The 15,858-nt window shown below is 44.3% G+C and overlaps 1 protein-coding gene across 8 annotated transcripts in view; it reads left to right on the top strand.

Moving 5' to 3' along the window:
• Nucleotides 1-15,858, top strand: part of Kcnk2 (potassium two pore domain channel subfamily K member 2) — a 186,363-nt gene that overhangs the window by 88,210 nt on the left and 82,295 nt on the right. For 4 of the 8 annotated variants that reach the window (XM_075989437.1, XM_075989438.1, XM_075989439.1 and 1 more), the window contains exon 3: nt 10,695-10,812. The exons of the other annotated variants lie outside the window; for them this stretch is intronic. In XM_075989437.1, coding sequence (XP_075845552.1) covers nt 10,695-10,812 — 118 coding nt within the window. The remainder of the gene's footprint in view (nt 1-10,694; nt 10,813-15,858) is intronic. 8 annotated transcript variants of the gene reach the window in all.

Raw genomic sequence — 15,858 nt, 5'->3', positions numbered from 1 at the left:
TTATATCTTTCAACCCAGTTATTGTTGGTTGTATCAATGCAAAGCTCAGCTCTCATCTCAAATAAGAGAGAGAGAGCTTATTCTAGAACTGTGTGTGAGTGATCTCTGGCAGGAACACGGTTTCAGTTTCCTCAGATAACATATGCTAAAGTGGAAGTCATTTCATAGTTTTTAAAATCATTGTAGAACAAAGGAAACTCATGGGAACATCGTGTAGGCCGTTCAAAACAAAGCAGGGAACCTAACGTACTGGGTCTCGGTGCAGTCTGAGGGATTTTTAGTTTTGGGGTTGGCGGGAGCTGGAGATCTGATAAACGAGCACATCCAAAGGCTTTTGATCAGCAGTTGACATGTTGTGGGATAAGACATAGAGGCTGGCAAGAAATGGCTGAAGAAAGGACCAAAGGCGGCCCAAGATAACGTGACTATGGACCCACAGCATCCCAACTGTTCATGGTCAAGAACTCTAATCAACTAGTTGGTTTTGTAGAATCTTTTGCACAGATGTAGTTTTATTTCTGGGACCTTCAGTTCACAGCTAGAATATTTTTGAAAAGTATTGCTGGTGCCATGTGATGTCAAGATGCTGTCTGCTCCCCTGGCGGATCTTCAGGGTGTTCAGGACTTGGGCGCTATGGAGATCACCCCACTCAGGAAAGCCTTGCTTTACATCAAATCTCAGAATATCATGAAGGGGCAAAGGGGGAATATAGATCTGGCTCCTAGGCTTATTCTCTATGGTGTGAAGGATGCGGCTTGGGGGAGGCTTTGGCTTTGCCAGCAGCAATGGGATGGAGCCATATCTCCACCTGGTTGCCTGCAGCGGCCCGAGGGATTCCCCTACTGTTTTAGGGACTACAATGCAAGTAAAACCAGATTGTTGGTCTTCACGTACAGGAAGAACCAGTGTGAAGAAGAGATGGGTGGGGGTTATTAAAGATATTTTGATATGTGGGGCTGACAGATGGCTCAGTGGTTAGGAGCACTTGCTCTTCTTGCAGAGGACTCAGGTTTAGTTTTCAGCACCCACCTACGGTGGCTCACAACCTTCCTTAATTCCAGTTCCAGGAGGTCCAGGATCCTCTTCTGGTCTCTCTGGGCACCAGGGCCACACTCAGTACACTTGAATATAAACAGGCAAAAGCACTCATACACATAAAAATATATCTTAAAAAGATATTTGATATAAATTTTAAGCATAATGGTTAACAGAAAGGGAGACTCAGGGGTGGGACTGGGCATGGTCAGGCAGGTGTGTGGCCTTTCCTCAGGGAAAGCTGCAGATCAGATGTGTTAATGTTTACATCTCAGAGGTCCTTACATCTAAGAATCTCTTCTCCACATTTCTTTCTTTTGATGAGTTAAGATTATCGCATGCCTCTGAGATGCCTTGGGCGGGATTATCATCTGACAGAGTAAAGCCAGTGCCCACTAGGATGCACAGCGGCTCTGGTAAGAGTCCTAGAAATTGTGGGGTTTAATCTGGGAAGTGAGAAAGGCCTTGAGCCTTGTTGACTGCTCTGGAGTCCTTGCTCCTCGTCTGTCAATCAACAAGACTAGAGAGAAGGGGCTCCCTTCCATTTCCCTTATCCATAGTTTCCCCTACCTTTCTGTTCCGTCTCAGTTTTATAAAGTAAAGCCATGTACTGCTGTCCACTGGAGGGATCTCATTCTGCTCTGTGTATAGTAGCCAGAGAAGTAGCTTCTGCGAGGGAGACTGCCCCTGGCCTTGGAGGAGGCCCTCCTCACATCATGGCTGTCTATAAATAACATTCTATGCAAGTGTGTCTAGCAAATTTCAGAAGTGGGGAATCCAATGCAGCGTTTCTTCATTGCTCCGACATGTCATTCAAGGTTTCGCAGGCTCCCCCAGTGGTGTGGGAGTCCAAGCCTGAAAGAGCAAGGTCCATCCTGAGATACTCTGGGGAATGCATGGCCTTTCAAAGTGGTTCCCTTTTTGGGAATATAATAATTAGCCCAGAGACCCCCAGCTGGACAGTGTGTAGAGACTAGAGACTTTGAAGCGCTTCTCTAAGTAGGATGTCTTTACTAACCTCCCCGCAAGTCTCCGAGAGCTTTGCGGAAGAGGTTGCGGAAACAGTGGAAGGGCCAGAGGAGGTGGACGAGATCAAGACAATGGCATCTTCCAGTCACGCCAGGACTCAGAGCAAAGCTGACATCATGTTCAAGGCCTGCACAGGGTCAGAGCAGACACAATCACAGCATGGAGCATGGAGAAGGCGGAAGAGGAAGGAGACATGAAGCCCCAGCCCTGCCCAAGAGGTTATTTTCAATTGACACCTGCTGGGAAAGAGAAAACCACTTTTCCTCAATGGAGTGTCTCTCGGTATACACATCATCCCCCAAGGCAGGCTGCATGTCCAGTAACAGCTGACCCACACAAATGGACTCCATGTTCTGTTATTTTTGTGGGTTTTTGTTTCGTTATTTTCTTTTTGTCTCATTGGGTTTTTGTTGTTTTGTTCATTTGATTTCCTTTTTGTTTATTTGAAGGGAGATAAAACCTCCATGAAGTTGGGTGGGTAAGAAGGTAGAGAAGACCTGAGGGAAGTTGGAAGAGGGGAAAGAATATGATGGAAATATATTGTGTGGAATAATTGGTTTTGTAATGACAAACTTGAAGATCATCGAGAATCAGGCTACCACCATGCTGGCATGTAACCAGAGGTGAAGGGCTAGGTGCTTAAGCCTGCAGCTTCTGGCTGTAGTGTCTCCGCATGACTGTGTGTCACTGGGGAGGTGTGATTACTCTCATGCTGCAACAATAAATCACAGTGGCACCCACCGTTACCTTCTCACTAAGTCGTGGACAATGCAGGTGCCATGTATTATTTTGGTTTCCTTCAAGGCTTTCAAAATAGCCTTGCTTGTGTGGGTGAAGGTATGAGATGTGGTACTGTAAGTGTGGAACTTGATTCCTTTTATAAGGAATATTATCAAAATACATGTGAGATATATATATGGAATAAATATATACAAGGAATCTCTCAGGTAGATATGGTTTCCCCAAGAGCGAGTGGCTGCAGATGAAAGTCTATTATTATGCATTATAGAAACCTGACGGGAGAATGCTTATGTTGAAGGAACTGTCTAACCACGCACCTGTCAGTATAAATGGCTTTACCATTGTTAGCAATTTTCTTAGAGATAATATCCTTTGTAAAGAGGAACAAATGGATCATTCCTGAGTTCTCAGTTGGGGAGTTTCTGTTGAACCTATTTTTTTTTTTCGTACATCATTGCTGCACCCTAAGAGGCAATTACCATCTTACTAACAAACAACTGGGCTACAGATGTTTTCATTGAACATGCTCAAATTGGGGTTGGAGAGATGGCTCGGTATTTGAGAGTGTTTCCAGCTCGTGCAGAGGACCTGGCTTCTCAGCGCCCACATGAGGAGGCTCACAACTGCCTGTGATTCCAGTTACAGGAGATCCAGCACCTTCCTCAGGCTTCTGTGGGCACCAGTACACAGATGGCCGGACATAAACTCACCCAGGCACACATACACAGAAATAAAACTTTAAAAAGTCTTCTTAAATGTTTAAAATATTAGTACAGCCCTGCTTTCAGGGTTTTAGGTATTGTTCTGTTTAAATGAAGCACTAATGATTACTACAGGAAGAATTTGTAGAAGGCATTCAGGACTTTCTGTATTCTTCTGAGGGACGCGGGAGTCTGAGTGTGGGGAAAAGGGGAAAGTGGGACTGGGAAATGGCTCAGGGGTAAGAACACTTGTCGAGCAAGCATGAGGATTTGAATTTAGATCCCCAGTACCATGGAAAAGCTGAGCACGGCTATGCAGCCTGGAACCCTTGAGCTGTTTGGGGACAGAGGTGGGAGGATCACTGGGTCTAGCCTAGACAAAAGTGGTGAGCTCCAGGTTCAGTGAGAGACCCCGTCTCGAGGGAAATGCTGGGCAGTGAAGGAGCAGAATGCCCGGGCCCTTCTCTGGCCTCGGCATGTGTAGGCATAGTGGGGCATGCCTGCAACACAGGCGAAGTATAACCAGATTTGGAGAGCATTTTCACTTTTAAATTTATAGTAAGACCAATTTAAAAGCAGTACACTCCTCAGGTCTTTTCCAAGAATAGTCACTTTAGGAATGTGTGACATGGACGTCTTTGCTAGCCGTCACCGTAGGGGAAGCATACTCTGACTACAAGCTTCCCTTGAATTCTAAGGATGTGCCAACCTGTGGGCCCAGGGAAGAAACGTGTGTCTCACCAATGTCTGATGCCAAAGACATGTAGAGTTCCAATATGGCAGAAGGCATTGCTGCATTGATTCTCACAGCACAAGAATGAACAATCACAGTCTCACTCAGGCACATAGACTCTAAAGCCAACACCGTCGGAGACCAAGATTTTTCTGTCATGTCTTTATGACCCTCGTCATTCCTTAAACCGCGTGGAATGGACTGAAGACACACGCTCTGCTTCTTTTTCATGGGACACACTCATTTTTTTCTTTTTCGTTTTCTTTGTTTTGTTGAGTTAATCTCATGTATACCTGCTAGTTGACGTTAGCCTTGCGCTTCTGGTCTTCTTGCCTCTCCCTCCTGAGTGTTGTGGTAACAGGTATACACCGCCATTCCTGAGTCTTCACGCTCCTTCTGAGCCATCACGCCAGCTCCTGGAAAGTGATTTTGAGCATCATCAACCAAGCAATCCTGTCACTTCAGTTACATGCATGCACAACTACATGCGTGCACAACTACATGCGTGCACAACTACATGCGTGCACAACTACATGCGTGCACAACTACATGCGTGCACAACTACATGCGTGCACAACTACATGCATGCACAACTAGAAAGAGTTCCCCCCAAGGTGTTTATCGAGTGTCCTGTTGACCTCCACTGCAAATGCAGTCATGGGCCCAGAGATCTGTGTTGGTAACTAGGAGAGGGCACCAGTCTCCAGGGGGTTTGGCCAAGAGCTTTTTGCCGGCATGTAGAGTAAGTTTCCAGCATCTGTGGGGAAGTCCTTCTGGCAAGCTCACCTGCTGAGTCTTCAGTTCACTCCCAAGCCTCTGCTTCGCATCAGAGCCCTGCGGTGGCTAGTTAAAGCCTGCCCCCCGACATGGTCAGGCACTGTGGCTGCTGACCGTAGCTCTACCTCTGTCTCTTTGTATTTCTAAGATCTGTGAACTTCATCCGAGAGACAGGCTGACATCTCACCTCTTCACAGGCACAGAAAAGAACAAGACGAAGTGACAGGGTGGGCTCCCATTCTGCTAAGTCAACCACTTCAGGGACTGGCTTGCTCTCGTCCCTCTGTGAAGTTGAAAGTCTTTTGCCCTCCTTGTCTTTGTTGTCTCGTATGTGTTTTTACAAGGCTGATGCTTCTTCTTTGATTTGCAGGACAAACCGACACTTGTCTCTGAATAAATGGACATGTTGAAGAAATATCTGTAAAATATAAAAAATATAACTTGGTTGTGACTGTATTCTTTCTAATTCTTCTATGGTGGCATATACCTTTAATCCCAGCACTAAAGAGGCAGAGCAATCTCTGTGAGTTCAAGGACACCCTGGGCTACATAGATTGATACAGTCTCAAAGAGAAACAGATAGGTAGGTGGTGGTGGCTAACACTTTTTTTTTTTTGTTGTTTGTTTGTTTTTGAGACAAGGTTTCTCTGTAGCTTTGGTACCTGTCCTGGAACTAGTTCTTATAGACCACGCTGGCCTCAAACTCACAGAGTGCCTCTGCCTCTGCCTCCCGAGTGCTGGGATTAAAGACATGCACCACCACCACCCAGTGGTGGCTAACACTTTTAATCCCAGCACTTGGGATCACATGCCTTTAATCCCAGCACTAGGGAGGTGGAAACAGTGATATGGCTTGGCAGAAAAACGAATATAAGGCAGGAGGAGACAGGAGCTCAGATGCAGTCTGAGGTTTCCTAGGGACAGTAGCAGTCTGAGAATTCATAGAGACAGGTTCACCACTTCAGTCTGAGCATTGGTAAAAGTGAGAACTCTCTAGTGGCTGACTGATCTGCTTTTCTGATCTCTTCATTTTCACCCCCTAATATCTGACTCTGGGTTTTTATTATTAGGAACAATTAAAATTTGAGCTATACTCCTTTCTGATCTCTCACTGGAAGTGTTTTGGGGGTGAGGGTAGGGTGGGGCACACAGTTCTTGTTCCTATACCTATAGAGCTGTGAGCTCAGGGACCAGTGTGGGCCCCATGGTTAATAACAGTGAAGTTCTTCCCTCCAGAGTAACCTGCTAGCAGCTGCATTATCCTAAAATACCACTATACTATAATCCCAGAATTTGGAGGATGTGTGGGGGCATGGAGGTGGAAGAGTCAAAGGTTCAAGGTTAAGCTCAGCTACATAACAAATGCAGTTTAAAGAGACCCTGTCTCAAAACAGCAGTAACAGCAAAATTCCATTCATATCTATGATGCCTTGATGTTTTGAAAAGTATTTTTGTCTTATTTTGTGTGTTTGAGTGTTTTGTCTGCATATTTATCTGTGTAGCATATGTGTGCCTAGTGCTGGGGGAGGTCAGAAGAGGGTGTTGGATCCCCTGGGGCTGGAGTTTCAGACAGTTGTGAGACATGATGTGCATGCTGGGAATGGAACCCAGGTCCGGAAGAGCAGCAGTGCCCGTAACTGCTGGGCCATCTTTCCAATTTCAGTTTAAGCCATACCGCCTATGGATTTACTAGAATTAAGGGCATATGAAGTAATAACTTTTTTGTTTGATTTCTGTTTAATAAGAATCACATCTCTTATTATGCACTTTCTGTTGCTATTCCAATCTTAAATATGTTCAAAGACCTGTTTAGCTCATTTAAGGAAGAAGTGGTATCCCCAGAGCAGGATCTGTGACAGGTGTCAGTTGCCACCATGAGTTCAGATTCTGAAAACGACTCCAGCCTTAGGGCACATCCTGGTCACCTGTGTCCTAGCCCATCTGTAGCAGTCAACAGAGGTGCCTGAACTGGTCTAGGACAGGCACATTTATGTCCCGGAATGGACCTTCTTAGCAGAAGCTTTATGCCTTTTATTAAGATTTGTTTATAAAACATGTATTTTATTTTTATACTTTGGATGCCTGCAGATGTGAGTGCAGGTGTCTGTGAAGTCCAGAAGAGGACATCAGATGGCCTGGAACTGTGACATGGGTTCTAGGAACTGACCCAGTGTCTTGACAAAGATGCTGGTTTCTTTGTTCGTATTCAATTTTGTTGTGGGAATTCTGATGAAAAGATGAAAAGCAATAGAGCATGGCTATTGAATAACATGAGATAAAAGGCCATAATTCAGAAGCAAGCTTTTTCCCCAGGTAGAAAACAAATCTGAACAAACAGAAAGAGGCAATAAGTTCAAGCGGTGCTTCTCCAACTTGGTCCCTAGGAACTTCTTTGACCTATGACAATATCAAATCAATTGCTGTTCATTTTTTAAAGATTTATTTGATTATTTGTCTTATGTGAGTATGTGCATGAGAGTGTAGGTGCCTGAGGGAGTCAGAAGAGGGCGTCAGATCCCCTGGACCATAGTTACAGGAAGCTGTGAGTGAGCCACCCGAGGGGTCACAAAGCAAGCCTAAGTCCTCTGCAAAAGCCTTACGTGTTCTCAACCACTGCTCCGTCTCTCCAGTCCCCAAAGCAATTTTTTTTCAGTATCAGGAAGGGTGTTTTTGCCTTTTGTGTTCTGTTTTATTTGTGTGCACTACAGTTTCCTGGAGATTGTGTGATGGGCTGCCCCAACAGATTGACCGTGGAAGTGTGTATTAGGATACATCTGTCATGTATTAAGTCAGGTATTAAAAGTATTTATAAAATTGTAAAGCTGCCTCTCTTCTCATTACATGCTGCAGTAAACATCAATGTTTATAATTTAAACATACAAAATAAAAACTTATTGATTTCTTCAGTAAGTGGTGAGGCTATATCATGGCCCTGAGACTAAAATCTTTTAAGCCCTGGTTAAAAAAAAAAAAAGACGAGAAACAGACACTGGTGCAGTTAGCGCTGGTGAATAAATTTTAACTTAAAACAGAAAAAGGTAGATTCTTTAAAACTAATCATCTAGGTGTGTACAGAATATGGAACCACACCCCAACTGTGTCACCTGGGATGACGTGAAGATTTAAGCGGTGGCCTCGGTAGGAAGTTTAGAGCATCATGGGGCTGCTTGTTTCCCTTTTTATAGATTTCATGTATTTTAAATACGTGAATGTTTGGTCTGTGTGTGTGCTGAGAGTCAGTGCAAAAGAGAGGAAGGAGAAGGAGAGGGAGGGGGAGAGAGAGAGATAGGGGGAGTGAGAGGCATACAAGGTCTTTCTATATAGCCTAGCCTTGAGCCTTGAGCTCTCAATCCCCCTGCCTCTGCTTGAAGTTATAAATGTATATGTTGTGCCTGGATAGCATTTAAAATATGTTGGATGTGTGGAAGCAAAATTTGCATAAAATTACAAAGAACATGATTTTTATTTTTAATTTTGTCTGTGCTTGCTGCTGGGGATATAACCCAGCCTTAGTGTATGCCACGTAAGTACCAAGCTATAGCCCTAGTCTGTCTCCTTCTCTCCTTCTCTCCTTTTATCTTTAAATTTTGAGACAATGTCTTGCTGTTTTACCCAGGATGGCTTTGAACTCACTCTGTAGCTCAGGGAAGCCTTGAATTCCACAACCCTTCTTGTTTAGCCCTCGGAGTAGCCAGGGTTGCAGGTCTGCTCCATCAGGCTGCAGGGATTGACACTGAAGAAGAACTTTCAGTATCTGGTACTAAGAACATGACAGACAAGCAGAATTCGCTTTCTCGGAGCTAGCTTCATTGCATGCTGTGCACGTGTGTGCATGTGAATCCTTTTTTTCATTCATGGAACAGAATGTGGAACACTAGTATCCAGTATTATTCACAATAAAGAATATATCATCCAAACATCTGTTATCAGTGCAGTGAAGATAAAGGGTTATTAGCATTAGGATGGCTGCTAAGCCTTTGCCTATTGTTGGGGGAGAGTCATAAAGTCTTCTGGATACATAGTGGCTATTTTCCATTCAGCGTCATAAAATATTAATAACCTTTAATGTGGCTAATTTATTTCTAGCAATTTCTTCCAGGGACATGTTAGGAAAAGGGGAAGTATTTATACCCAAGTATATTTACAAAACAGTATTTTATAATACAGTGTATTTATAACAGCACCTGCCTATGTACTAAACTGTGTAATAGAAACAAGGGGGATGATATTATTAGTAAGGACATTAAGTTATTAATAGCTTAGCATTAGTCACTACACAGTTCTTTCTTGTTCATCACCATGTTATTATAATTAAATAAGGATGGATAATTCAGCATTTAGCATAGTTTATGAATCCAGCTATATAAAAAGTATATTGAACCAGATGTGGTTGCAATGACAACATATCAGGATGGTGAGGCAGAAAGATTAGAGTTTAAGGCCAGCCTGGGCTACATAGCAAGACCCTTTCTCAAAGAATATGCAAAAATGACTTTCAGGGGTACCTAGCTTATCACATTAACAGTGATTATGTCTGTGTTATGAAATGACTTTTCATCATCTTTCCTTGTTTTCTTAATTTCATTTTTACAATGAACATGCCTTGTCAGATAAAGAATAACAACATGATTCTGTTGCGTCTGCACACAAGTACTGTCATTTTCATCTATAGATTGGCTGCCTGTTGTGAGCAGCTGTGAAATGAGATTTGCAATCTACTGCAGTCTTGGGTGCTTGCTTGCTCCATCAGCCAGCGGCCAGTGTAGCACGCTCCCATTTCTAGGGTGTACTTTATTCTCCCCTGACTTGTCACCATAATGCCACTGCAAACAAGCCTGCTGTCCTGACTTTTCCTCACCTAGCAAACGATAATCCTCCAGATTTTAAAATCAGAAAGTTAAACAATAAAGCTTCTTTCTGTAAGCACAGCAGAAACATGCAGTCTGGCTGCCATAGCGCCTCTCTGTGGCGACACATTGTCTTCTGATGTAATCCACATCATTCACACTACAGAGGGGGTCGTCCTGCTGTTTTCCAGTCTGCCTCTTCGGGGGCATACACAAGGAGTGGATAGATTCTATGGTCCCCATGAGCACTGCTTATGAAGACCTTGGCTGATTTTTCTTGAAGAATGTATTAGAATCTGTGTAAATTCCAGGCATGTAGATCTAACCGGATAGACATAACTTACAAACAGGCTTCATGGTAATTTTTTCTCACCCCAGTCAGATCTTTTGAAATATGGTTTTAGCTCTTGTAGAGAGCCCAGTCTTTGGTATGACCATTAACATCTGAAATCATAAGCATGTTAATGAAGGATTATGATTATTTAGATGCAGTCTGCAATCTGATATTTAAATATATAACCAATCCATGTTGCTTACTAGAGAGTACTAATATGCTTAGGTGTTGGTTCAACTATGATACTGAACATGCACGCTATTAGAAGCTCCACGCCAATCCCCTCACTTGCTGTGAAATCTAAAATTTCCATGATTTAAGTGGTACTACATTTTTCAGAAGAAAGTTTTAATCCCTTAGCCCTTTTTAAATAGGAAAGTCAAAGTCTTAAAGTCAATCCCTTGTGTGTAATCTGTTGTTGTTGGGGCGGGTGTTGAGATGTTTGATGCCGCTGTGTGATTGCCATGTACTGATAAGTCTCTTTTTAAACTTGCAGCAAATAGTGGCAGCAATAAATGCAGGGATTATCCCCTTAGGAAACAGCTCCAATCAAGTTAGTCACTGGGACCTCGGAAGCTCTTTCTTCTTTGCTGGTACAGTTATCACAACCATAGGTAGGAGACGCCTCGCTTTCTGTTTTCTTGTTTGGTACAGTTTGTGACCTGACATTCGTGTGTTCAAATTTCCTGTGTATGGTTGGGCGAAGTCATCTGAGAGAGAAAACGAGGGTATAAGACATCGAGTTTTGAATTAAAAGTTCGAATTGAGGGAATTATCAAGCTAGCCATCAGTTCAGAATGTAGAATTAAGTTTAAAATATATACTGTAAAACTCAGGAGCAATATGATGGAGATGTTTGATAAGGGATAATATATTGTAATATATCATATCTGTCTGAGATGATGGCTTTTTTGTATAAGCATTTCCCTTTCTTTCCCCGGCCTCTCGTCCTTAGTGTAACAGGATAGGTTTGCACCTGCCTTTGGCTGGATGTGTTGATTCAATGTCACCTCTCTCGGTTTGTGAACCTAGACCCTCCCTTGACAGCCCACCTGTTGTTACACTGGGATTGCTTCAGGGTTTGCTGTCGATGTGTTATATTTTGACAATAGCATAGACGTGTAACGTATAACGTGTTAACTGTGACACAAAGCTGGACCCTGGATGTCTTGCTCCTCTTGGTTTTGCTCTGACGTTGGAAATGTTGTTGCAATGGAACAACAAGATTAGTGGCTGTGAAAATCCGGAGGAACGGCAGCCTTGACTCCTAAGCATAATAGCAGGTTCTGGTTGAGACTTAGACACGCTGGCCATTTCTGCTGTGGAAAGAACTATTTATTTCAGAGTCTGCAAGCAAGGGCAAGAGCAAAAGAATAAAGGCTCCCAGACTGAGTGAGAAGGGTTTGTTGCTGTCCAAGGGTAACTCTAGAGCTCACATTATAACTCACTGTGACTGCCACTAAATTACTTTGCAAGAGACACAGTCGTTATATGCTCTTAGTGCTGCGCTGTGTGTTTATAAACAGTCTCATTTTCGGAATCCCCAAATGCAGTTAAGTTTCACAGACATATACTTCAATGCATGAAAAGAAATAAACCATTGTTACCAGCTTTACCTCCAAATTATAGGCATTAAATACAGTAGCTGGTGATTTGGACTACTTAGGAAGCTGCCTGAAAGCCCGGCCTCTTCTTACTCATCCTTCTCAGTTTGTAGCCTTAGGTGGCTCAAGTCATTTTGAGTCACCCCTCTGGGATCTTTTTTATTCCCCGGTCTTTCTTATTCCTGTGTCAAGGCCACTTCCTGTGACCTTGGACTAGATTAGGAGTTAGGGTAAAAACACTTTAAGTATCCATATGACTCTTAATTGACATATATTTTGCATCTGTGCAATTAAAGGAATAAATATCAGTGCTGCTGCTCTCGTGACCAAGGTGTTTCTTAGCCACATGGGCTGCACCATGCTGTGTGCTGCACGCTGCACTGGTCCTTTGGAAACCAGAACTTGAGCGTTTGGCAGGGAACTCGCAGGGTCCTTTGTGGGGCGGTGTCATGTGAAGGTGGTGCCTCATGGGGCCATGTGGGCTGCAGATGTCCATGGCTTTCCTATTTTCTTTATCAGTTTAAGATGCGAGCATGCACGAGGCAGCTTCTACATTGGAACCCTGTTAAGGCGAAGGCCATTTATACACAGTGCCATATTAAAACTTTAAGACCCAAACCTAAGGAATTGCTTCCAAGTTACTCACCCTTTGTGAAATCAGATCCTTCCACCACCTTTCCTTAGTTCTGCTCCACAGCTGCACACACTGGAGTCTACGAGCATCCCCCCCCCCACAGTCTACGATCATCCTACCTCCCCCCACTTTCCCTTTTCCTAGCCCATCGGTTCACAGAGTTGGCTCTACTCATAAAGCAAACCCATCCTTGACTGCTCACCTTTCTAGCTACTTCTTTGGTCCAAGCCATGGTTACCTCACTCACCTTTATGAAGAGGCCTGACTCAGGCCCTCTCTTTGTTTCTAATCCAGTCACCCAAACAATGCCACGGCCCCTGTGCCTGTCTCTGCTGGTAGGATGCCAGGGGTTCTTAATTTTTTTTTTTGTTGTTGTTGTTCCCCCAGAATCTCCCAACTTCTGAGATATAGTAGGTGCTTAAGAATTAATTTGGGGAAGGGTCTGGGGTGATGGCTTAGTGGGTAAGAACAGTTGCTGCTCTTGCAAGAGGATGCAGGTCAGCCAAGACTGGACACCTCACAACTCCTGTACCTGGTTTCAGGAGATTCTTGGCTTTCTTCTGGACTCTACAGGCACCTGCATACATGGACACACATAAATTAAAAAAATCTTTTAAAAGGATCTTCAAATTGAAAACAGATAGGCATGTAGGTGGTGTGGGCTGCGGCTTAGGGGATGTTACTCGACAATATGTTGATAGATACGATAGTGAATTCAGGGCTTGCTCAACACATCTCATCATCAGCTTGCTTGTTTGTGCATTTATTTATTTAATAGGTAGTAAACACTCTCACAGCAATGAGTCAGGGAGGTTGGAGGGCAGATTGAGACAGTAGGCAGAGGAACACAGGGGTGCCAGGTGTGTAGTGGAACCCATGGTATACTTTACAAGCTAGGAAGGTACATGGGTAGGGAGGAAGGGGCAAAGGATGGTTGCTTCTGGTTGTTAGGAGTTGTCCTAAAACTGAGAGAAGAGTTAGTGGTTTTCAAGGCAAATGCATATATACAGGAGAATTCCAGACATCGAGAGCTCTGGAAAGAAACAAAGGTAGAAATCCACAGGGGGCTTCAGGTCATCTGACATGGTTGTCCATGTTGGAAAGCCTTATGCTGAGGATCCTGGGACTTGGTGCCAGTCTAAGTGACTCATGTTGGATTGTTGCTTCTTTTGCCACGGTTGGGAGCTTAAAGAAGCAGGGACACTCTCTTACAAAGAGATATCATTTACACATGGAAAGCAGCCATAAGTGTCACATGATCAGATGTGCCATGGAGCTGGCATTAGGATGTGGTTGGAAGTGGGAAAGGGGAGAATGTGGGCCACAGCTCATGACAAACGAATCCAAGTTGGAGGTGAACTGTGAACTAGGGCTGTGTTTGGAAAAAGACACTGTTTCTGCCTGTGGAAGGGCAGTGCTGAGCAGGCTGTGGCAGGAGCAAGCCAGAACCCAGACAGAGCATGAACTGGACTTGGTTTGGGGGTGGGCAGGTAAACGTTTGTGTAGACCAGAGGCTCATTTAGGGAGGGCAGCAGGAAATGCTGGCTGCTGGGGGAGGCAGTTCAATCTAAATTGCTCTTCAAGGGGTATTGTACTTGCTAAATAAGATAAAATGTCCCCTTTTTAAATAAAAAAAGAAAGTGAGAGGTAGCAGTGACGTTAGGACGCATCTTTCAGGAAGAGGCTAAGTTAAAACAGCTCAGTGGATGGAACCATTAGGAGGTTAGGACAGTGACCTGCGCGAGCCTCGTGAGCATTGCCAGGGATGGCAGGAATGGGTGTGGGAGGAAGAGTCGTAGACAGGGTGCAGGCAGACTTAGATGAGGCAAGCAGTCGGTCTCAGTGACTAACAGGATGGAGAGAAGGGGGCGATAATGTGGAAAGCAAGGTGAGTATTTAGACAGTAGACTTGTAATTCATCGAGAGCGCTCGTTGATCCTATTCAGAAAACTGAGCTCAAAAAATAGCCAAGGTTTTAAATGCTGTGTTATTTTAAGAAGCTTCATTTTGGTACTTTATCCCAAGCTCCCCACCTCCCCCACCCCCTGTCCCTCCTTTGACTTTTATTTCTTTCTTTATTTTGGCCACTCTTTAGTTGCGCTGGCTCCCTTATGATACTTCCTGGTCATTGCCTTGGGGTCAGAAAGGCTGGCGACCCATCATCAGGACATTAATAAACAAGGCTGTGGATGCTGCAGAGGAAACTGATGTGCAATCGTAGAGAGAAACCAGAGCCGGGAGTGGGAGGCTTTCCCAAAGCGGCTGCTTGCCGCAGGAACTCTGAGGGGGCGACATCCATCTGAAACCTGAAGGATGGAAAGAAGTCAGCTGTGGAAAAGACAAGTGGGAAGATGGGTTCAGTCAGAGGGCACAGCCATGGTGCGGATCCTGAGTAGGCTGGAGTCTGGCACGGTCAGGGCACCCAGCTGAGCTATGGAGCAGACCCTGGACCCGTAGCGGAAGGATGCCACAGGGTGCAGGGGTCACAAGGCCCGAGGGACGCAGAGGGTCATGGTGGGGGTATCTGTGGAGTGGGGAGCCACTGCCAGGTCTCATCAAGAGAGCAGGGGTGGGGCTGAGGAGATAACTCAGTTGGGAAAACACTTGCTCTGTTAACACGAGGACCCGACTCAAGGGCCTCTCTAGTTTATCACTGTGGGCATTTCTTCAGGTCTAAGCAGAGAGCATTTCCTTTTTGGGACACGTGCCCCCTTTACAGAGAACACTCAGTTCCTCCCACCAGAGTGTTGACATTGAGTTCACCTATGCAGCTTCTATAGTTTGTGTGGTTTCTGTATTTGTCTGTCTTTTTGAATCAATTGATTAGAACAGTGCTTTGATTTTACACAGCTTGAATTGCAAAAAATGTTATGATATTGATGCCTGACTTGCAGCAGACTTGCATTCCATCATGCGTCATGCTTAACTGATGAGAAACAAACTATGATGATGATGATGATGAGGAGGAGGAGGAGGAGGAGGAGGAGGAGGAGGAGGAAGAAAAAGAAGAAGAAGAAGAAGAAGAAGAAGAAGAAGAAGAAGAAGAAGAAGAAGAAGAAGAAGAAGAAGAAGAAGAAGAAGAAGAAGAAGGTGGTGAAGGTGAAAGAAAGGTTTGGAGCAATTATACCAAGAATTCTAGATTTAAAAAGAAAGAAAGAAAGAAAGGAAACGAAGAGAGAGGAAGACGAGAAGACAAGAGGAGGAAAGCCATGTTTTGGGAAGAAGTATGTTGGAAACTGTAAAGCCCTGTGTTGGCTTTTGACTGATACCTTTTTTCTTGCATGGAGTTGTCAAATAGAAACTTGCAACTCTGAGGAAAACTTCCCATCATTCCTTTTTCCCTGTGGCGAGTACAGGAGTCTTCCCTTCCCGTGGAGGTAGAGAGTCCTGAAGCGATGCTGTAGAATTTGCCACAAAGTCTC

This window comes from Microtus pennsylvanicus, chromosome 10 (assembly GCF_037038515.1).
Source record: "Microtus pennsylvanicus isolate mMicPen1 chromosome 10, mMicPen1.hap1, whole genome shotgun sequence".
In the NCBI taxonomy this organism is placed as follows: domain Eukaryota; kingdom Metazoa; phylum Chordata; class Mammalia; order Rodentia; family Cricetidae; genus Microtus; species Microtus pennsylvanicus.
The sequence above is the reverse complement of the archived record's forward strand: the minus strand, read 5'-3'. Positions and strand labels throughout refer to the sequence as shown.